At 45.8% G+C, this 23,127-nt stretch overlaps 2 protein-coding genes across 2 annotated transcripts; one reads left to right on the plus strand and one right to left on the minus strand.

Annotated features, from left to right (window-relative positions):
- The first annotated feature begins 557 nt into the window (after positions 1-557).
- LOC123069026 (tuliposide A-converting enzyme 2, chloroplastic) lies at positions 558-1,865 on the plus strand. Its single transcript, XM_044491757.1, has one exon. It carries the CDS (start codon positions 659-661, stop codon positions 1,604-1,606), a length of 948 nt encoding a protein of 315 aa, XP_044347692.1. The 5' UTR covers positions 558-658; the 3' UTR covers positions 1,607-1,865.
- A 1,500-nt stretch (positions 1,866-3,365) lies between these two features.
- Positions 3,366-10,830, minus strand: LOC123069027 (DEAD-box ATP-dependent RNA helicase 35A). The gene is made up of 2 exons (XM_044491758.1): positions 9,773-10,830; positions 3,366-4,490 (listed from the first exon to the last, which is right to left on the minus strand). The coding sequence occupies exons 1-2, from the start codon at positions 10,750-10,752 to the stop codon at positions 3,626-3,628; spliced, it is 1,845 nt and encodes a 614-aa protein (XP_044347693.1). The 5' UTR covers positions 10,753-10,830; the 3' UTR covers positions 3,366-3,625.
- Between the last annotated feature and the right edge of the window lie 12,297 nt (positions 10,831-23,127).

Consider the following 23,127-nt stretch of genomic DNA (forward strand, 5'->3'; position numbering starts at 1 on the left):
TATTTTCTTCAATTTCTTCTACATGACATCTAGATTGTCTCCGGCTACACTAGGCACATTCCAAAAAAGTTCTACTTTCAACAGAAGTCTGCCCTGCCAATCCAGCTATTTTCAAATCTAAAGAAATTGCGACAACCTTCTTTCTTCTCAATGTATCCAAAATCAAAGGGTTTTTCACACAACGGCGTGGGTATCACGTGTGGCTGCTCAGCGGTTCGTGACGGTTTTCGTCCGACTTTCGTTTTGCTTCGGGGGGGGGGGGGGGGGGGGTTGACGACGACGACCTCCTTCCTTTCCCGTCGGCAACCTAAGCGGTGGAGTGGAAGAGCTGATCAGTAGCTGATCCGGCCAGAACAAGCTGTTTGTACATCATTTCGGTGTGAATAGTAGAACAAGTAGAGAGTGTAAACGCGTCGAACGGTCAAGCATTTGTCGCAAGCCAGCCAGACCGGCGGACGGGAAGCGTTTGTCGGTTCAACCGCACGCCATCAGTCCACCGCCACGCCGTTCGCGCGATGCCTTTTCCCATCCGGAGATCCCAAGGCACAGATAGTACACCGCGATGTCTATTTCATCCGGACATCCCACCCAGGAAACAAATACACACGACACAACCTCACCCCCGAGCATTCGCCAGTGAGAGAGAGAGGGAGAGAGCATGGCGTCCAACACCGCACCCGCACCCGCACCCGCACCCGCCGCCGACGAGCTGCTGCACGAGTTCGGCCCGCTCCTCCGAGTCTACAAGAGCGGCCGCATCGAGCGCCCCCTAGTGCTCCCGCCCGTCGCGCCGGGGCCCGACCCCTCCACGGGTGTCCAGTCCAAGGACGTCGACCTCGGCGCCTACTCCGCCCGCCTCTACCTGCCCCCATCCGCCGCGGCCGGCACGGCGGCGAAGCTCCCCGTCATCGTCTACGTCCACGGCGGCGGCTTCGTGGCAGAGTCCGCGAAGTCCCCCAACTACCACCGCTTCCTCAACGACCTCACCTCCGCCTGCCCGGCCCTCGGCGTCTCCCTCGACTACCGCCTCGCCCCGGAGCACCCGCTCCCGGCGGCCTACGACGACTGCCTCGACGCCCTCCGCTGGGTGCTCTCCGCGGCCGACCCCTGGGTCGCGGCGCACGGCGACCTCGGCCGCGTCTTCGTGGCCGGCGACAGCGCCGGCGCCAACATCTGCCACCACGTCGCCATCCAGCCGGGCGCCGCGCGCCTCGGGGGCGCGGTGCTGATCCACCCCTGGTTCTGGGGCTCCGAGGCCGTGGGGGAGGAAACAACCGACCCCGCGGCGCGCTCCCGGGGCGCGGGGCTCTGGATGTTCGCGTGCCCCGGCACCAGCGGCATGGACGACCCGCGGATGAACCCCATGGCGCCCGGCGCGCCGGGGCTGGGGGCGCTGGCGTGCGAGAGGGTCATGGTGTGCACGGCGGAGGGCGACTTCCTCAGGTGGCGCGGCCGCGCGTACGCGGAGGCGCTGGCCGCCGCCGACAAGGGAGTGGAGCTGCTGGAGACGGACGGGGAGGGCCACGTCTTCTACCTCTTCAAGCCCGACTGCGACAAGGCCAAGGAGATGCTCGACAGGATCGTCGCCTTCATTAACGCACCTTGATGCTCTCTTCACCGGACTACGTGTTTGTGCTCCGTTCTAGGATTATGGCGATGAAATAAATTGGATTTACTGGAACAACTCCAGCCATCCTCCTGTTTCCTCACCTACCTCTCAATTTCAGGGGCCTTTAGCTTTACCAATTATCACCTTTGTTCATACTTCCTCCGTTCGGAATTACTTGTCTCAGAAATGAATGTAATTCGGAAGGAAGGGAGTACTTACCATAAGACATTTTATAAGATGTTTGAATATTTTAATATGAGCTACAGAAACGAGTAAACAAAGGCATTAATTAAAATATATCTATATAGATCCGCTTAAAAAAGTTAGAACATCTTATTTCAGTACGGACGGAGTATATTTTATTGTATATTTTCTTTTGGCGATTTGGTTGTTAGCATTTGCACGATTCGGTTGTTCGTTTTTGCTGAGTGCTGTGCAATGGACTGCTTGCCTTGGGCTCCAATTATTATTTTTGCATGATAATACATGTCTCATTATATTATAAGGATTATGTTACAAGACACGTATAAATCAACCTGGCAAACCTGAAAGGACAGCAAATCACTAGCCTTTACACAAAGGAACAACAGCCAAGAAGTAAAATTACAATCAAGACCGAAGAATCCTCGGAACTTGACACCAACGCCCGTCACCTGCCTCTGAAACCACCATAGCAGCCACCAAAGAAAAAAAAAGACGAATCACCTTCACACCCGAGCTCGAAGCGGCTCCATCGCTGATATGCAGCTTTGCGGACCTCCAAGGTGGCTCACCAAAAATAAAACCATTACCGTTGAACGAATCAGACCGGGGTAACACCCCGAACACGCCATCGAACTCTAGATCTGGCACCCCCACACGACTAAGACGCCAGAGGAGAAAACCACACCTGCCATCCACAAACCACGAACCCAACACACGATCCACCATCTTCCAGATGCCGCCGATACAGACCACAATCTGCATCCGCTCCTGGACTACCTCCCAAGCTCCACGGCGGCACTGGAGCAAACGCCGTCGCAATGGCGGAACCCGAGGACACAGGTCCACCACGAGGATGTCGCCGCCGCCACGCCATCCTTACTTGAACAGACTGATTTCCAAATCCATCCCCAACCATAGGACCGATCGCCTGTCGGAGTAGGATCTGAAGAAACTTTATTTAGCGCCGCCATCGCCGCCGCCGAAGCAAAGACGATGAACAACCTAAAAATCTAAACTACTAGTAAAAGACGATCCACACACGTGAATCCGGCAACCCCTCTCACCACCGAAAACCGAGGCCGCCGACGAAGGGGAGCCGCCGGAGGGCGGCGGCGTGGGAGACTCCTGGCGACAAGGTCACCTTTTCTTTCTTTGAGCGGAAGAAAGGAAAGTTGTGGGCTCCAATTAGATACGATTAATTTCTAAGAACCCATATAATTATATTTTGCGTACCATATACTCCCTCCGTCCGGACGGAGGGAGTAGACTACAATATATGCTTTCGCAAAAAAAATAGACTACTATATGAACCTAGGTGGCAAATGCAGAATAAATTGGATGGATAGGCCAAAGCCTTTACTCGTCTGCAGCACCAAAGTTAGCAGTGGAAATATAATCTTTCAGAAGCAACTGGTGCGGATGGTCCATATCTCCTATCCAAAATAAGAAGGGAAAAAACAGATGGCCAATATAACCATTACAACTTCACAACCCTCGCTATCTGTTACTCCCTCAGTCTCATAATGTAAGTGATGATATTTAGAAATGATACTAGTGCTCAAGAAATAATACCCTCCTCACCGGAAAATCTGCCACTCAATATTACATTTTACAACAGTACAGCTTCGTATGCAGAAAAATATATTACATCAAGCCATCATCACTTGAAACACAATGTGATGACAAATCTTCTATGACACGATGACTAAGACAGAACTTCAGATTGCATGAGGTATATCTCAAGCATGGATGAGCTCAAGCTGCAGTATTTTACCCCTTGAGAAAGCATACACTCTTAATAATATGATGCAATCATATTTCTCCTCGGTAACCTCCACCGCCGTAGTAATCTCTTCTGGAGCCGGCGATCGCCACAGACTTCTGGTGCTCCAGCTTTGGACAGTCAGCAAGACGATGCCCAAGACCACCACAGAATGCACATCCTTTGACACCACTCTCCTTGGCAATAGCTTCAGCATCCTCTAGCGGATCAACGAGCTCAGCAAGCACTGGTGGTATTCTTTGCTTCGCTTCCTTGAGCAGGTGCTTGAGGTCAAGAAGCGTAGTCTCTGTCTGGTTCTTGTTGATGAACGTAGTTGCTATTCCTGTTTTCCCACATCGACCGGTTCGACCAATCCTGTGGACATAGTTCTCTATTTCGGCAGGCATGTCATAGTTAATCACGTGCTGGATATCAGGGAAATCAAGACCCTTTGAGGCAACATCAGTAGCCACCAAAACATCCTTCTTTCCATTCTTGAAGAACTCAATCGCATTCTGTCTCTCCTCCTGATCTTTGCCTCCGTGGATTGCAACAGCTTCCACACCCTTTAGAAGAAGATACTCATGGATGTAGTCAACATCAGCTTTGTTTTCACAAAATATAAGAACAGGAGGTGGAGTCTTTTGAAGGCATTCAAGGAGGTATATAATTCTGGCATCTTCCTTGACATACTCAACTTCTTGGATGACATCAAGATTCGCTGCCCCGGCTCTTCCAACATTGACGATTACTGGCTTCACAAGGGCGCTCTTTGCAAAGTTCTGAATCTTCTTGGGCATAGTGGCAGAAAAAAGAAGGGTTTGCCTTTGTGCCTTGAAATGGTCAAAAACCTCCCGAATGTCATCCTCAAATCCAAGATCAACAAGCCTATCAGCTTCATCTAAAGTTAAATACCTGTGCATATCAAGAAAAGTGCTATTAAGAATTTTGAACAGTCTGTGGTACTTCTTAAGAAGCTCAAAGAGGTTTTACTAGTATGAATGATCCAATGTAGAACAATAAAATACAGGCTAAAACATTTGCATTTAAAAAACGGTTATCTCCTAGGTAATGGGGGTATATTCTGGTATTTGAACAGTGACACTTCACAGTGCATACATATGGAGCATGGAGGATTGACAGCTCTAATCCCCTACATTTGGTCCAGAGCCACTCAACTTTCAACATTCGTACAACTATGCAGCATGTATAAGGAAATCAGCAACTGAGGATGGTTTAAAACTAAACAGCGTGTATTAGTGAAACCTAAAAATTCAACACTGCATCGTTTTATGTATCTTATTCTTCATTGGGAGCAGTGCATACTTAAAATTATGCAAAGTTCACAAATTGCAGTGCATATTATAAAGGTTGAGCTATGAAATTATAGATTGTCGCTACTAAGGCGCAGACTTCAACAATAGAATTGATACCAGACATATAACTGCAGTGTAGAAGTCAGGAAAATTAACATGAACATGAAGTCAAGAAATGTTGGAGTATAATGTCTGACTGTTAGAGTACGTAATGGGCCTAATGGGCCCATTAGTCTTAGGGTTAATTAGAGATAAGAGTCGCTTGCTTAGGGGTCAAGTAAGCCTTGCTTGGAAGTCAAGTAAACCTCTATATATAAAGAGAGGAGATGTATCAATCTAATCAAGCAAGAATTAAGAAGGAAATCCTTCCGTCTTGCCCGGCCGTGGGCAAAAGGCCCCCGGCCGGCCTTCTTGCGCCCTCCTTCTAGCAGCGCCATAACAATTTGGTATCAGCTAGCTTCGATTCGATCATGTCTTCACCGCCGCCCAACCCGTCTCTTCCGCTGCCGGTCACGACCGTCGCCCCGCTCCTGCCCGCGCCGGGATCCTCCGTCGCGCCCGCCCCCGTCGTCCTCACCCCGGAGGTGTCCGGGGCGCTGCGGGACCTAACACAGGCGGTCCAAGAGATCCACCTGTTCTTGGCCGGGTCCTATGGGCCGCACCCGGCCGCGCCGCCCATCACCGCCACCGCACCGCCGTGGCTGCCGTGGCAGCCGCCGCACCAAGCGGCCCCCGCCGCGCTCGCCGGGCTACTGCAGCAGCCGCTGCAGCTGCCATCCATCGCCCCGTCCTGGCTGTCATGGCAGCCGCCGCACCAGGCGGCCTCCGCCGCGCTCGTCGGGCTGCTGCAGCAGCCGCTGCAACTGCCATCCACCGCCCCGTCCTGGCTGCCGTGGCAGCCGCCGCACCAGGTGGCCTCCGCCGCGCTCATCGGGCCGCTGTAGCTGCTGCCATCCACCGCCCCGCCCTGGCTGCAGTGGCAGCCACCGCTCCTGGCGACCTCCACCGCGCCCGGCGCTCCGCCGCAGCAGCCATCATCGGTCAGCTCCGGCCCCGCATCGACCGCGCCGACGGGAGTCCCGATCCACCAGATCAAGTTCCCGCCGTCGCCATCACCGCTTCCCCAGGGCGTCCCCATCCAGCAGATCAAGCTTCCGCCGTCGCCGTCACCGCTTCCAGCTTGGATCACTACCCGCCACGTGTCGACGACGGTGAGGCTGCAGGCTGCTGCACGCGGCCTCCTAGCGCGTCGGCGTGTGCGGGAGTTGCGTGGTCTGCAGCTGCCGCTCCTCCCAGTTGCGCTTCGCTGCGCAAAGGACCTCGATCTCGTCCACTGCGTCCGGGATCTTGGGCATGCTGTTTTCCCCATGGGCAGCGACCTCCAAGTCTGCGACATTGGCGGTTGGGGGAGCGCACCCCTCCTCGTCATTCTCCATCGCAAGCCCCCCACTCTTCCCTGTGCGGTGCAGACCAACAGCCGTCCGGCAGGAAGAAGGCATGGTGTCACCGACAACAACGCACCACGTAGCACCACTGCATTCCGTCACCGGGCGCCGCAAGGGCGCCTCTGCTGGTCACTCTTGCGACCACTTCCAGGTGGTCCTACACATGCACTCCTTTTGTCCAGATGGTGTCCATGGGATCCAGGTGGCTGTACACGTGCATGTCCGACGTGCGGATGGTGTTCAGTTTTTGTTAAGGGTCCAAAATAAAGCGTCCCAGTCCATTTCAGGTTGAGAATAATAAAACAAGCCGAGATGTAAAAGGCTTATTTTTAGGTGTTAGGTTTGGGTTGCGTCGAGTCATGGTTATAAGTTGGTTAGGCTGCAGCTTGAGGACAAGCTGCATGTCCAGGTGGGGTGTAGTGTTAGAGTACGTAATGGGCCTAATGGGCCCGTTAGTCTTAGGGTTAATTAGAGATAAGAGTCGCTTGCTTAGGGGTCAAGTAAGCCTTGCTTGGAAGTCAAGTAAACCTCTCTATATAAAGAGAGGAGATGTATCAATCTAATCAAGCAAGAATTAAGAAGGAAATCCTTCCATCTTGCCCGGCCGTGGGCAAAAGGCCCCCGGCCGGCCTTCTTGCGCCCTCCTTCTAGCAGCGCCATAACACTGACCCTCTCCCATAGTTCCGATTTCTGAAAAACTTGGCTAATGCATCAGTTCAATATGGTATCGGAGCCACAAGGTCTCGGGATCAAATCCTGGCCAACGCACTATTTAATACAAAAATAGTTGCGATCTAATCTCGATCCCATGTCTAAGGTGTTCCTGTATGTCCACAGCCTAGACGTGAGGGGGAGTGTTAAAATATGTTGCCTAGTCTTTTCCATCAGTTCAGACTGATCGGTGAACTGGTTAGGTGCATAAACTCAACCAAGAGGTTTAGGGTTCAAAACACAGTAAACGCAAAAAATAATTGCGACCTGCCCCTGCTTCCACTGCCCACGTCATGAACTCCAAAGGAGTATAGACGTGAGGAGAGGTGTTGGAGTATAATGTCCGACCCTCTCCCATAGTTCGGACTTTTGAGAAACTTGGCTAATGCATCAGTTCAATAAGAAACAACAACATACTCCTTTTCAATATATCACTTCTACTCGAAAGTCTTACATTTACCTTTATCGTTAGTAAATCAAAACACTAAGCCCTGCTTAAAGGTGCTAATCTCGAAGGCTATGTTACTACTTCCAAATTAGCTTGTGAACAGTATTTGTTTCCTATGTGCATCACTTGTATAACGAGTTCTTGTGGTGATGAGGTACAGTGATGTGAACACTAGTGCCATTGTTGTGCCATTAGCCACTCAGACTAGTTCTACGGCTACCACTATTTTACAAGTTCATAATCTGCCAGAAGGTACGAAGAAAGATTTAAAGTGGACCGGTGCAGGCATCCTAGGCGCTATTCCATGTGCTGCATCGAAGAAGAAAGGAGACTTGGGAGTTTCTGCTAGTTGCATGGAGGTGCCCGTTGTTTATATAGGAGACGTTGCAATCCAGCTTGTAGTTTCACAAGAAGTGAAGCCAAACTTTAGAACTCCTCCAAGGTGGTAATCTCAAGCATGCAAAGAAGAAATTCCTTTATGTTTTCTTATTATATTTTAGGACTTGGGTGATCAACGTGGCCGGAGTAATTAATTAGTTTTCTTAATTAAGAGAGTACTAGTATCACGGGAGAGGTCTAGGGATAAGTTGTGTTAGGAAGGTTAAATAAATAGATGTTTCTCTCCGAGATGTAAAAGGAGAAAACTTGTTAGGTACTAAATCTTTTTACGCGTACGTGGTTGAGTCGGTTAGCGATTAGTTTGGCCGTGGCTTCTGTGTACGTCGCCTTTATAACAAGGCAGTTTGGGTCATTGTACGGGACAGAAGTTTTTTGGAGTTAAAAAAAAGACAGAGAAAAGCATCACATCAGGATGCGCCAAATATCTAAGTTGTTTTGCTAAATCTGGAGAGATTAAGTTGCTGCTGCACGGCCGGTTCGATCCGATCGATTCCGTTCGTAAGTTTTATTCTTTGGTCTTCTAGCATATTGCTTGATCCAAAGAACCGATCCGCTACTTCGTCGTCTATTTCTGCTATTACGAGAACTGTTTGTCGTGGTTCGTTGCTGATTTTCTTGTACCGTGAAAGATTGGGCCAACGAACGACTCGCCATCTAGTTGGGTCTCATCATACAGCATGGATGATAATGGAGCATCCACACAAATTCATGCATGCAGAAATTACCATACACCAGCATTGTCCATGCAAGTAACATCTTGGTAGCAGTGGGTCAGCATGTATGATCAGGATGGTTCCACCAGGCCAATCTATTTATTTTCCAATAGTTTAGTTACTTCCCAGCTATGAGGATTAGTTCTTTGATCTACCAAGCATGTTTACATTTAGATTGATATGGCCTATGTTTGCTAGGAGAACCCACTATATAACAATGCCTATTGTAATTGTCGGCATTAACGAGTAACCAAGAACAATCAAACTGTCTCATCCAAAATCTTCTCTACAGTCTATGGTCTCATCTTACTCCTGTAGTCCTCCCCAGGCCATCACCACCGCTACTCAGTTAAACAAGGACATTTAGTCTAATCTCAGATCTGGCCAATATTTGTTAGGAGAGCCTTCGATGATGACTATTGTAATCGTTGGCATTAATCAAGAACAATGAAGTCTTATCTCACCGCCTTCTCTACCCAGTCAAGTCTCATCTTCCTCTGCAACCCTCACATCAGCCACATTGTCTGGCGGTCACCCTATTGACTATTGCAATGTACAAATGTACATCACATTTATTGACGAATTACCATGATTTATCCATCAGAAATACACTCACCAGTCCATCCAAAAAAAATGCATCCCAAGAATTTTAGTTAAGTTTAGAACAAAGGCAAGTATATTTTCTTGAGCTTATCAGAAAACAGGGTTCTTGAACAATGCAAGTCCTTATCTCAAATCTTCTCTACCCGGTCTAGTCTCATCTTCCTCCATCACTCACATCAGCAACATTATCTTGTGATCACCCCTATTGCAATGTACAAATGTACATCACATTCACTGACGAATTACATGTTTTACCCATCAGAAATAAACTCAGTCCATCCACACTAACATATCCCAAGATCTTTAGTCAAGATTAGAACAAAGGGAGTAAGTGTATTTCTTGAGCTTATTCGGAAACAGGGTTATTATTGTTGAAAAGCATATCCTATGTAGCTTTCATATTAGCAATTCAGCCATAACAGAGCTTTAGTTCAAACTTCATTATCTGGCTCAACGCACTAAGTAGAAAATTATGAACCTATGAGACTAGCAGAACAGTTATACTCTGTTATCTGTCAAAGCTATAAAAACACCAAATCAATCACAAAAATCCAATGGATACCTGCAATTGTCAAGGTTCATCTTCTTCTTGGCGAGAAGATCCTTGAGCCGTCCAGGTGTGGCGACCACAATATGTACGCCCTTCTTCACCACATCGAGTTGTGTCCTCATGTCTATACCCCCAATGCAAAGCAATGGCCGTATTTCTGGGAATCCAGCCTGCTTGAGTGGAGTGAGGAACATATCGATGACATCATATGTCTGCTTGGCCAGCTCCCGTGATGGGCAAATGATCATGCCAAACGGGCCCTCCCCAGGCACAATAGGCATCAACATCTCCTCTTGCAGCGCCACCATGATGAGGGGCAGCACGAACACCAGAGTCTTCCCGGACCCGGTGAAGGCGATGCCGATCATGTCGCGCCCGGAGAGCACCACGGGAAGCCCCTGCACCTGGATGGGCGTGGGCTGCACGATGCCCTTCTCACGGAGCATCCGGAGGATGGGCTCGGGGAAGCGGAGGTCAAGGAAGTCGCGGGCGGGCGGCGGGATCTCGTCGCCTTCGACGAGGATGTGCCACTTGCGGCGGAGCTCGTCGGCCTTGTTGCGCGGCATGCGGCGGAGGCGCAGCGGCGGCTTCCAGCCGGTGCGGAGCGGCTCGGTGTAGGTGATGCCTTTGGCGAGCTCCCGCACGGACATGAGCGTGTTCTTGTTGGAGAGGTTGTCGATCATCTCCTTCTCCTGCAGGATGATCTGCTCGGTGGCGGTGACCTCCGGGGCCGCGCGCTTGAGCTGCGTGGACGTGACGAGGAGGCTGGGCTTGGCGGCGGGGGCAGCGTCATCGGGGGCGGCGGCGGGGTTGGCCGTCGGCGGGGGCGGAGGCGGTGGGAGGGAGCCCGCGGAGGCGGCGGCGGCGGGCTTGGAGAGGCGCTGGTGGCGGAGGCGGTCGGCCTCCATGGCCCTGCGCTTGGAGACGGGGATATACTCCTCGTAGTCGTCCTCGTCATCGGATTTGGCGGCGACCGCCGCGCCGGGGGCCATGGCTGGGGTTAGGGTTCGGAGGAAGGAGAGGCAAAGGTGGGGATTTCTTCGGGCACGGGAGGGAGATGAGAGTAGGGATGGCAATGGGTACCCATTACCCACGTACCCTGCGGGTAAAAATCCTATTAGAGTAAGGGTATGGGACAAAAAATTATCCATGGGCATATGAATAGGGAAATGTTAAACCCATCGGGTAGAGTGGGTACGGGTATGAGATCATGTAACCCATACCCACATACCCATGTACCCATATAAAATCTATATGAACTCAAAATTATCTCTACACTTTATCATGAATTTGTGAACTCAAAATATATGACTATGTGATGATGTATTGATGTGTTGTTGTTTACGAGAAAGTGATGTTGTTTATTAAAAATGATGTTGTTTAGGATGTGTTGTTGTTTAAAAGTGTGTTGTTCTTGTTATAATCTATTGTTGTTTATAGATTATAATTATATGTTGTTTTTATGACTATGAGTAGTTCAAGCTGATGCTTTGCAAATATGGGTAATTTTACCCATGGGTACCCATGTACCCTGTTGGGTAACGGGTATGGGAAAAAATTGTACCCATTGATGGGTATGGGTAAGGGTGATGGGTAAGCTCAGAGGGGATGGGTAAGGGTATGAGATGGCTCCATCCGTTTCCAAACCCTGCGGGTGCCATCCCTAGATGAGAGTGGAGAGTATAAATCGATTCGACCAGAGAGCGAAGCAAACCGCCATTTGCCGTCAGGTGCATTTAAAGGCATGTTTGGTTCCTACCATTGCCACACTTTGTCACATATTTTTGCCAAGCTTTCCTAAGGTTAGTTCATCAAAATAAAAATCACAAGTTGGCAAGCCTAAGGAAATCTTGTCACGCTTTTTGTGTATGCTATGTGGGACCCAAGTGTGGCTTGCCAAAGGTATAGCTAGAACCAAACACTTGGCTAGGTTGATCAAACTTGCCTAACCTTATGTGTGACAATCTTTGGCAAAGTTAGTCACAAACCAAACTTGCCTAACCTTAAGTTTTTTCTTTTGGTATGTATTATTTAAGAAATTCTTTTTTGGCGATTTTTATTTAAGTAATTCTGTGGGCCAATTATGCGAAAACACATCTTAAGGAAACTCCATTATCAAAGGATAATGTTGTTTTTTTCCCTCACGCTAGGCCTTCATCCTCTGGCCACCCCGTCCGACGTTGAGTCCTCGTCCTCCACGGCTGTTTCCTCCCTGTTCTGCGACCACTCGGACTGATCTAGGGGTGATCGTGTGTCACCTCCCGGCCTTGGCGGGACGCGTTTGGGGTCTGCTGCAGGTCGAGTTTCTAGGGTTAGGGGTGACACGAGAAGGATCCTATCCATGGCAGTTGATGCATCTGCGTCGGGTACGGATGACAAGAAGACCTTGAAGAGATGATACGCCAGTTGGGGATCACCGGGGACTACCGGGATAATATCGTCTTTGAGGAAGAGGAGCCATCGTCGATGATCTCTACTTGATGGCCGGCTATTGCGGTAGTGTACTCCTCGAAGGATTATGGGGATTTTTGGTTCTATAATATAAGAATATGTGTAATGCTTGGGATTTGGCTCAAACGGTGAAGTTCAAATCGTTGGGGCGATAACTTGTACACCATGCAGTTTTCATGCTTTGGAGATTGGGACAAAGTGATAGAGGGAGGGCCTTGGACGTTCCGAGAAAGTCTAGTCTTAATGGCACCTTGTGATGGCTTCACAAAACTCTCTACCGTGGATTTGAACACGCTTAAGATGTGGGTGCAGATCCATGACTTACCGGACGGGCTTAGGCTTTTGTTGAAGTCTTTAGCTGGTAACATGGGTGAATTCTGTGCGGAGGAAAATCACTCACGTGACTTTTCGGGAACGACTATAACAGAATCTCACAATGAGATGAAAAAATAGAAAATGGGATGTACCATCGGATGGGTGATTGATGGCTGAGATTCGGGTGGAGGGATCTATGCAGACAACGTTGCAAAAAGGTCCCTTGCACCAAGTTAATTTGCGACAGATGTCCTCCTTGCTCGATCACAATTCCCCTACACATCGGTAGTGGAGGATCTAAAATTCCCCAACGACGACCAAGATCCAGAGTAAGTTGGGCCCCTGACTTCTCCAGCAACTTCTATCGAGTAAAAGTGGTAGTTGATGTCAGGAAACAATTAAGGAATCATGTCTCTATAGTTAAAGATAAGAAAAGGCATATCTTGAAAGCTAAGTATGAAAGGTTACCTGATTGGTGTGTTGTTTGTCACATGATTGGGCATTTATTTACATAGCATGGGGATGGACTTCACCCACAATGAGCTCTAATCTTTAAGGATGTGCGAGCAAATTGGGTCATGCGCTCTAGTGGTCGTGCTAGAGATAGTAGCCAATCTGATAGAGTTGATTCAAATGGCAATATATTATCTGATGTTAGAGGATGATAAGAATATGGAGATTGATGCTAATAAAAGTAATGAATGCTGGTGGGAACAACCTTGATCCGAGCCGAAAACGAAACATGGCAATGTTCGGTAACCAATGTGTACCTGTTGGTGCTCCCACCGGTACTGGAGGTAGTAATGAAACACCTCCCAAAGCTTTATCAGACACATCTATAGTATGGCAGGCCAAGTCTCATCAACCCAATCAACAACTCTGCAATCTACACCTCCCTGCAAATAATATTTGAACTCGCAACACAATCCAATGTACTACAGTAAAAGATTCGGTTAAATTCAGTCACATTAACCATAGAGTGTAAAAAGTAAGAAAATCCAGTTAAAATTAAATGCAGACAAAGATAACTACACGTAGAGCTTTGAGTACTACTTACATGGACACAATGATTAACAACTAAACATTGACAAAGTTCAGATAACTACGCGGTGAAATTTTATATCTACAAACAATACTGATAGGTCCATTTTGCATCATGCTTTTATATCAATATTTATTGCAATATGGGTTGTTACTACACATTATGTCACAATACTTATGCCTTTTCTCTCTTATTTTATAAGGTTTACACGAAGAGGGAGAATGCCGGCAGCTGGAATTCTGGGCTGGAAAAGGAGCAAATATTAGAGACATATTCTGCACAACTATAAAAGTCCTGAAACTCCACGAAAGTCAGTTTTGGAATATATTAAAAATATTGGGGAAGAAAGCACCAGAGCGGGGGCCACCCACTGTCCACGAGGGTGGAGGGCGCGCCCTACCCCCTGGGCGCGCCCCCTGCCTCGTGGGCCACCTGGCAGCCCCCTGATGCCCATCTTCTGCTATATGGTGTCTTTTGCCCTGGAAAAATAATAAGGAAGCTTTCGGGACGAAGCGCCTCCGTCTCGAGGCGGAACCTTGGCGGAACCAATCTAGGGCTCCGGCGGAGCTGTTCTGCCGGGGAAACATCCCTCCGAAAGGGGAAAATCTTCACCATCATCATCACCATCGACCCTCTCATCGAGAGGGGGTCAATCTCCATCAACATCTTCACTAGCACCATCTCCTCTCAAACCCTAGTTCATCTCTTGTATACGGTCTTTGTCTCAAAACCTCAGATTGGTACCTGTGGGTTGCTAGTAGTGTTGATTACTCCTTGTAGTTGATGTTAGTTGGTTTATTCAATGGAAGATCATATGTTCAGATCCTTTATGCATATTAATACCCCTCTGATTGTGAACATGAACATGATTTGTGAGTAGTTACGTTTGTTCCTGAGGACATGGGAGAAGTCTTGTTATAAGTAGTCATGTGAATTTGGTATTCGTTCGATATTTTGATGAGATGTATGTTGTCTCTCCTCTAGTGGTGTTATGTGAACGTCGACTACATGACACTTCACCATTGTTTGTGCCTAGGGGAAGGCATTGGGAAGTAATAAGTAGATGATGGGTTGCTAGAGTGACAGAAGCTTAAACCCTAGTTTATGTGTTGCTTCATAAGGGGCTGATTTGGATCCATATGTTTCATGCTATGGTTAGGTTTACCTTAATTCTTCTTTCGTAGTTGCGGATGCTTGCGAGAGGGGTTAATCATAAGTGGGATGCTTGTCCAAGGAAGGGCAGTACCAAGCACCGGTCTACCCACATATCAAATTTATCAAAGTAATGAACGCGAATCATATGAGCATGATGAAAACTAGCTTGACGATAATTCCCATGTGTCCTCGGGAGTGCTTCGCGTTATATAAGAGTTTTTCCAAGCTTGTCCTTTGTTACAAAAAGGATTGGGCCACTTTGCTGCACCTTGTTACTTTTGTTACTGAAGGAAATATGGCCTAGAGGCAATAATATAGTTATTATTTATTTCCTTATTTCATGATAAATGTTTATTATTCATGCTAGAATTGTATTAACCGGAAACATGATACATGTGTGAATACATAGACAAACTTAATGTCACTAGTATGCCTCTACTTGACTAGCTCATTAATCAAAGATGGTTATGTTTCCTAACCATAGACATGAGTTGTCATTTGATTAACGGGATCACATCATTAGGAGAATGATGTGATTGACATGACCCATTCCGTTAGCTTAGCACTTGATCGTTTAGTGTGTTGCTATTGCTTTCTTCATGACTTATACATGTTCCTACAACTATGAGATTATGCAACTCCCGTTTATCGGAGGAAAACTTTGTGTACTACCAAACGTCACAACGTAATTGGGTGATTATAAAGGAGCTCTACAGGTGTCTCCAAATGTACATGTTGAGTTGCCATATTTCGAGATTAGGTTATGTCACTCCGATTGTCGGAGAGGTATCTCTGGGCCCTCTCGGTAATGTACATCACTATAAGCCCTGCAAGCAATGTAGCTAATGAGTTAGTTACAGAATGATGCATTACGTAACGAGTAAAGAGACTTGCCGGTAACGAGATTGAACTAGGTATTGGGGTACTGATGATCGAATCTCGGGCAAGTAACATACCGATGACAAAGGGAACAACGTATGTTGTTATGCGGTTTGACCGATAAAGATCTTCGTAGAATATGTAGGAGCCAATATGAGCATCCAGGTTCCGCTATTGGTTATTGACCGGAAACGTGTCTCGGTCATGTCTACATAGTTCTCGAACCCGTAGGGTCCGCATGCTTAAGGTTTCGTTGATAGTTTTATTATGAGCTTATGAGTTTTGATGTACCGAAGGTTGTTCGGAGTCCCGGATGTGATCACGGACATGACGAGGAGTCTCGAAATGGTCGAGACATAAAGATCGATATATTGGACGACTATATTTAGACACCGGAAAGGTTCCGGGTGAGATTGGGACAATACCGGAGCTCCGGGAGGTTATCGGAACCCCCCGGGAGGTATATGGGCTTTATTGGGCCTTAGTGGAAAGGAGGGGAAAGGAGCAAGGGAGGGGGCGCGCCCCCCAAGCCCAATCCAAATTTGGAAGGGGGTCGGGCCCCCTTTCCTTCCTCCCTCCTTCCTCTTCCTTCCCTCTCCTTCTCCTAATAGGAAAGGCGGGAATCCTACTCCCGGTGGGAGTTGGACTCCCCCCCTAGGGCGCGCCACCCCCCTTGGCCGGCCCCCTCCTCCACTCCTTTATATACGGGGGAGGGGGGCACCCCATAGACACAACCATTGATCTCTTGATCTCTTAGCCGTGTGCGGTGCCCCCCTCCAGCATAGTCCTCCTCGATAATATTGTAGTGGTGCTTAGGCGAAGCCCTGCGACAGTAGAACATCAAGATCGTCACCACGCCATCGTGCTGACAGAACTCTCCTTCGACATTCGACTGGATCGGAGTTCGAGGGACGTCATCAAGCTGAACGTGTGCTAGAACTCGGAGGTGCCGTAGTTTCGGTGCTTGATCGATCGGGCCGTGAAGACGTACGACTACATCAACTGCGTTGTTCCAACGCTTCCGCTTTCGGTCTACGAGGGTACATGGACATACTCTCCCCTCTCGTTTCTATGCATCACCATGATCCTGCATGTGCGTAGGAATTTTTTTGAAATTACTATGTTACCCAACAGTTACTTGTTACCCGTTACGAACTACCTTATCACAAAACTATCTGTTACCCATAATTTTAGTGCTTGGAGAGAATACCTTGCTGAAAACCGCTTTTCATTTCCTTCTGCTCCTCGTTGGGTTCGACACTCCTATTTATCGAAAGGACTAGATAGACCCCCTATACTTGTGGGTCATCAAGACTCTTTTCTGGAGCCGTTGCCAGGGAGTGAAGTGCCTTTGGTAGGTGGAATTTGGTAAGCAAAAATTTATATAGTGTGCTGAAATTTACTATCACTTGTTACTATGGAAAATAATCCTTTGAGGGGCTTGTTTGGGGTATCTTCACTCCGACCAGAAGAGCAAAGAGTTTCTCCTCAGCCTACTGAACCTACTGAAAATGTTTACTTTGAAATTCCTTCGGGTATGATAGAGAAACTGCTAGCTAATCCTTTTACAGGAGATGGAACATTACATCCCGATATGCACCTAATCTATGTGAATGAAGTTTGTGGATTATTTAAGCTTGCAGGTATGCCTGAGGATGTTATCAAGAAGAAGGTCTTCCCTTTATCTTTGAAGGGAAAGGCATTGACATGGCTTAGGCTATGTGACGATATTGGATCATGGAACTACAACCAATTGAAATAGGAGAATAGCTGTCATTTTTTACTGGAGAGTGATTTTAGGTTGATTCTTTTTTAAGATGATTAATAGACAAATTCCTCACGTCCACCAATTTATTTCAGAAATTTTAGAGTTACATTTGTATTCAAAAGTTACAGATTCCTATAGACTGATCTGTTTTTGACAGATTCTGTTTTTCGTGTGTTGTTTGCTTATTTTGATGAATCTATGAGTACTATCGGGGGGGGGGGGGGGGTATGAACCATAGAGAAGTTGTAATACAGTAGGTTTAACACCAATATAAATAAATAATGAGTTCATTACAGTACCTTAAAGTAGTGGTTTATTTTCTTATACTAACGGAGCTCATGAGATTTTCTGTTGAAGTTTTGTGTTGTGAAGTTTTCAAGTTTTTGGGTAAAGATTTGATGGATTTTGGAATAAGGAGTGGCAAGAGCCTAAGCTTGGGGATGCCCAAGGCACCCCAAGGTAAAAATCAAGGACAACCAAAAGCCTAAGCTTGAGGATGCCCCGGGAGGCATCCCCTCTTTCGTCTTCATCTATCGGTAACTTTATTTGAGGCTATATTTTTATTCACCACATGATATGTGTTTTGCTTGGAGCGTCTTGTATGATTTGAGTCTTTGCTTTTTAGTTTACCACAATCATCCTTGTTGTACACACCTTTTGGGACAGACACGCATGAATCAAAATTTATTAGAATACTCTATGTGCTTCACTTATATCTTTTGAGCTAGACAATTTTGCTCTAGTGCTTCACTTATATCTTTTTAGAGCATGGCGGTGGTTTTATTTTATAGAAATTGTTGATCTCTCATGCTTCACTTATATTATTTTGAGAGTCTTTAGAACAGCATAGTAATTTGCTTTGATTATAAAATTAGTCCTAAGATGATGGGCATCCAAGATGGGTAATAAAAACTTTCATATAAAGTGCGTTGAATACTATGAGAAGTTTGATTCTTTATGATTGTTTTGAGATATGAATATGGTGATATTAGAGTCATGCTAGTAGAGTAGTTGTGAATTTGAGAGATACTTGTGTTAAAGTTTGTGATTCCTGTAGCATGCATGTATGGTGAACCACTATGTGATGAAGTTGGAGCATGATTTATTTATTGATTGTCTTCCTTATGAGTGGCGGCCGGGGACGAGCGATGGTCTTTTCCTACCAATCTATCCCCCTAGGAGTGATATGTCTCCAACGTATCTATAATTTTTTATTGTTCCATGCTATTATATTATCTGTTTTGGATGTTTAATGGGCTTTATTATACACTTCTATATTATTTTTGGGACTAACCTATTAACCGGAGGCCTAGTCCAAATTGCTGTTTTTTTGCCTATTTCAGTGTTTCATAGAAAAGGAATATGAAACAGAGTCCAAACGGAATGAAACCTTCGGAAGAGTTATTTTTGGAATAAACGCAATCCAGGAGACTTGGAGTGGACGTCAAAGAAGCAACGAGGCGGCCACGAGGCAGGAGGGCGCGCCCCCACCCTCATGGGCCCCTCGTGGCTCCCCTTACCGACTTCTTTCGCCTATATATACTCATATACCCTGAAAACATCCGAGAGAACCACGAAACCCTATTTCCACCGCCGCAACCTTCTGTACCCCGTGAGATCCTATCTTGGGGCCTTTTCCGGCGCTCCGCCGGAGGGGGGATCGATCACGGAGGGCTTCTAAATCAACACCATAGCCTCTCCGATGAAGTGTGAGTAGTTTACCTTAGACCTTCGGGTCCATAGTTATTAGCTAGATGGCTTCTTCTCTCTCTTTGGATCTCAATACAAAGTTCTCCTCGATCTTCTTGGAGATCTATTCGATGTAATACTTTCTGCGGTGTGTTTGTCGAGATCCGATGAATTATGGGTTTATGATCAAGATTACCTATGAACAATATTTGAATCTCCTCTGAATTATTTTATGTATGATTTGTTATATTTGCAAGTCTCTTTCGAATTATCAGTTTGGTTTGGCCTACTAGACCGATCTTTCTTGCAACGGGAGAAGTGCTTAGCTTTGGGTTCAATCTTGCGGTGTCCTTTCCCAGTGACAGCAGGGGCTGCAAGGCACGTATTGTATTGTTGCCATCGAGGATAAAAAGATGGGAGTTATATCATATTGCTTGAGTTTATCCCTCTACATCATGTCATCTTGCCTAATGTGTTACTCTGTTCTTATGAACTTAATACTCTAGATGCATGCTGGATAGCGGTCAATGTGTGGAGTAATAGTAGTAGATGCAGAATCGTTTCAATCTACTTGTCGCGGATGTGATGCCTATATACATGATCATGCCTAGATATTCTCATAACTATCACTACAGGAATCAGGAACTTTGCCATCTGCCATGGCTGACGGCAAAGGCATGCCTTGCGGACGGCAAAGGCCTTTGCCGTCAGCCAGCAGATGGCAAACCGTCCGACTGAACGAGCTACGACAAAGGGCACTTTACCGTCTGCTGGCGGACGGCAAAGATGCAAAGCACTTTGTCGTCAGCCAGTGGACGACAAAATGCATGGCTCTTTGCCATCTGCTGGCGGACGGCAAAGGGCATGGCTCTTTGCCATCTGCTGGCAGACGGCAAAGGCTGAGGCTCTTTGCCATCTACTGGCAGATGGCAAAGAGACCAAATAGGCATTAATTCTGTTTCTTCTTATATCAATTCATTTTCACAGAAAACCAAACATATATATAGCATATCCAACACATGTTACCAATAGTAGCAAGTTTCATCCATACATATACATAGTTTCATCAATATTACATAGTTTCATCCATAGATAGCAAGTTTCACAAAACAAAAACTAAAGACAAGCACTCCATATTTGAAATACAAGAAATGACCTAAAACTAAATATCTATTTTCCTAAAAACTATCTTATTACTAAGATCTTCTCTGGATCTTCTTCTTTTCTCTATCATATCTCACTTTTGCAAGTGGCCGTGAAGGGATTGACAACCCCTTCATCGTGTTGGTTGCAATGTTCTTATTTTGTTTGTGCGGGCACTAGGGATTTGAGTGTAGCCTCCTACTGGATTGATACCTTGGTTCTCAAAAACTGAGGGAAATACTTACGCTACTTTGCTGCATCACCCTTTCCTCTTCAAGGGAAAACCAATGCATGCTCAAGAGGTAGCAAGAAGGATTTCTGGCGCCGTTGCCAGGAAGTCTACGCACAAGTCAAGACATACCAAGTACCCATCACAAACTCTTATCCCTCGCACTACATTATTTGTCATTTACCTCTCGTTTTCCTCTCACCCACTTCATCCTTGCCGTTTTATTTGCCCTCTTTTTCCCGTTCGCCTCTTTTTCGCTTGCTTCTTGTGGTATTTGCTACCACTATGTCTGAAACTGGGGAGGTTATCGTTGATAAGGACAATAGTAATAACGTGGGAAACTTTGATGCTTTTGATGATCCTGCTGAAGAACCCACTATCTTACATACTAAAATGTTTCGAATCGGTAGTGGTAATATTATTGGAAAAGGGGTTATTCAAGATTTCTTTACTTGTGCCGGTGCTTTGCCCACTATGGGTGGATCTATTTTTTCATAGAACTAGTAGTCTTGCGGATGCTATATCCTTGCTTATAGTTGAACTTGAAAGACAGTTTATTCATATGCATCCTTGCATACAAAGGATTTTCCTAGAATTTTCCAACATTGAGCATTCTTCTGTTAAGCGTGCAGCTACTATCTTTTTGGCACATGAGTTCAGATTTATAATGAAAGAAGCCAAAGAAATTTTTGCGCACAGGGTGGACGCCGATCGTCCTCCCATAGAGGCGATCCTTTTTAATCAAGAAGACATAATGCATTTATGATCTTTAGATCATGTTGCTTATAATGAAAACCTTAGAAAAATGTTCCTACCGATGTTCTAGTTGATAGAATCTCCAAACTTAATGATGATTTTGCTATTCAAAACAATGGGTTAGGATTTTCTCTTGAGAAAAGGCTCATGACTTTTTGCCAAAAGAATGCTTATAATGATGAATTAGTTGTGCAATATGAGGGGCCAAAGGAGGAACCCATACCTCCCAAGCTCGATCTTGGGGACTTCTGTCCCATTAAATTTAGCCCTTTTGATTACTTTTGCTTGCCACAAAGAAAACTTGCTGCCGAACGTAGGGAATATGAGATGAGTTTTCGTAATTTACCTTATCATTATGGTGATACTTAGATCTATTCTCGCTTTTATGCCTAGCTAGGGGCGTTAAACGATAGCGCTTGTTGGAAGGAAACCCAATTTTATTTTTGTTCTTTGCTTTTTGTTCCTGTTTAGTAATAAATAATTCATCTAGCCTCTGGTTAGATGTGGTTTTATGTTTTAATTAGTGTTTGTGCCAAGTAAAACCTTTAGGATAACCTACGGTGATAGTTAACTTGATCTTGCTGAAAAACAGAAACTTTTGCGCGCACGAGAATAATTTTCATGAATCACAGAACGTGATTTTCAGTTTATTATTTTTGCAGAAGATTAATAGACAAATTACCTAGAACTTCCTAATTTGGTAGAATTTTTGGAGTTCTACAAGTATTCGAGAGTTACAGATTGCTACAGACTGTTCTGTTTTTGACAGATTCTGTTTTTTGTGTGTTGTTTGCTTATTTTTGATGAATCTATGGCTAGTATCGGGGGGTATGAACCATAGAGAAGTTGGAATACAGTAGGTTTAACACCAATATAAATAAATAATGAGTTCATTACAGTACCTTAAAGTGGTGGTTTGTTTTCTTGCACTAACGGAGCTCATGAGATTTTCTGTTGAGTTTTGTGTTGTGAAGTTTTCAAGCTTTGGGTAAAGATTTGATGGATTATGGAATAAGGAGTGGCAAGATCCTAAGCTTGGGGATGCCCAAGACACCCCAACATAAATTCAAGGACAACCAAAAGCCTAAGCTTGGGGATGCCCCGGAAGGCATCCCCTCTTTTGTCTTCGTCTATCGATAACTTTATTTGATGCTATATTTTTATTCACCACATGATATGTGTTTTGCTTGGAGTGTATTGTATGATTTGAGTCTTTGCTTTTTAGTTTACCACAATCATCCTTGCTGTACACACCTTTTGGAGAGACACACATGAATCAGAATTTATTAGAATACTCTATGTGCTTCACTTATATCTTTTGAGCTAGATAATTTTGCTCTAGTACTTCACTTATACCTTTTTAGAGCACGACAGTGGTTTTATTTTATAGAAATTATTGATCTCTCATGCTTCACTTATATTATTTTGAGAGTCTTTTAGAACAACATGGTAATTTGCTTTGGTTAATGAATTTAGTCCTAATATGATGGGTATCCAAGAGGGATATAATAAAAACTTTCATATAAAGTGCATTGAATACTATGAGAAGTTTGGTTCCTTATGATTGTTTTGAGATATGAAGATGGTGATATTAGAGTCATGCTAGTTGAGTAGTTGTGAATTTGAGGGATACTTGTGTTAAAGTTTGTGATTCCCGTAGCATGCACGTATGGTGAACCGTTATGTGATGAAGTCAGAGCATGATTTATTTATTGATTGTCTTCCTTATGGATGGCGGTCGGGGACGAGTGATGGTCTTTTCCTACCAATCTATCCCCCTAGGAGCATGCGCGTAGTACTTCATTTTGATAACTAATAGATTTTTGCAATAAGTATGTGAGTTCTTTATGACTAATGTTGAGTCCATGGATTATACGCACTCTCACCCTTCCACCATTGCTAGCCTCTCTAATATCGCGCACCTTTCGCCGATATTATAT

The sequence above is a fragment of the Triticum aestivum genome, chromosome 3B (assembly GCF_018294505.1).
Source record: "Triticum aestivum cultivar Chinese Spring chromosome 3B, IWGSC CS RefSeq v2.1, whole genome shotgun sequence".
Classification (NCBI taxonomy): domain Eukaryota; kingdom Viridiplantae; phylum Streptophyta; class Magnoliopsida; order Poales; family Poaceae; genus Triticum; species Triticum aestivum.

Coding starts and splice junctions, on each gene's coding strand:
- LOC123069027 (XM_044491758.1), bottom strand. CDS start 10,752: ATGGCCCCCGGCGCGGCGGTCGCCGCCAAATCCGATGACGAGGACGAC. Junction 4,491..9,772: donor ATGAACCTTGACAATTGCAG/GTATCCATTGGA, acceptor TGATATGCACAG/GTATTTAACTTTAGATGAAG.
- LOC123069026 (XM_044491757.1), top strand. CDS start 659: ATGGCGTCCAACACCGCACCCGCACCCGCACCCGCACCCGCCGCCGAC.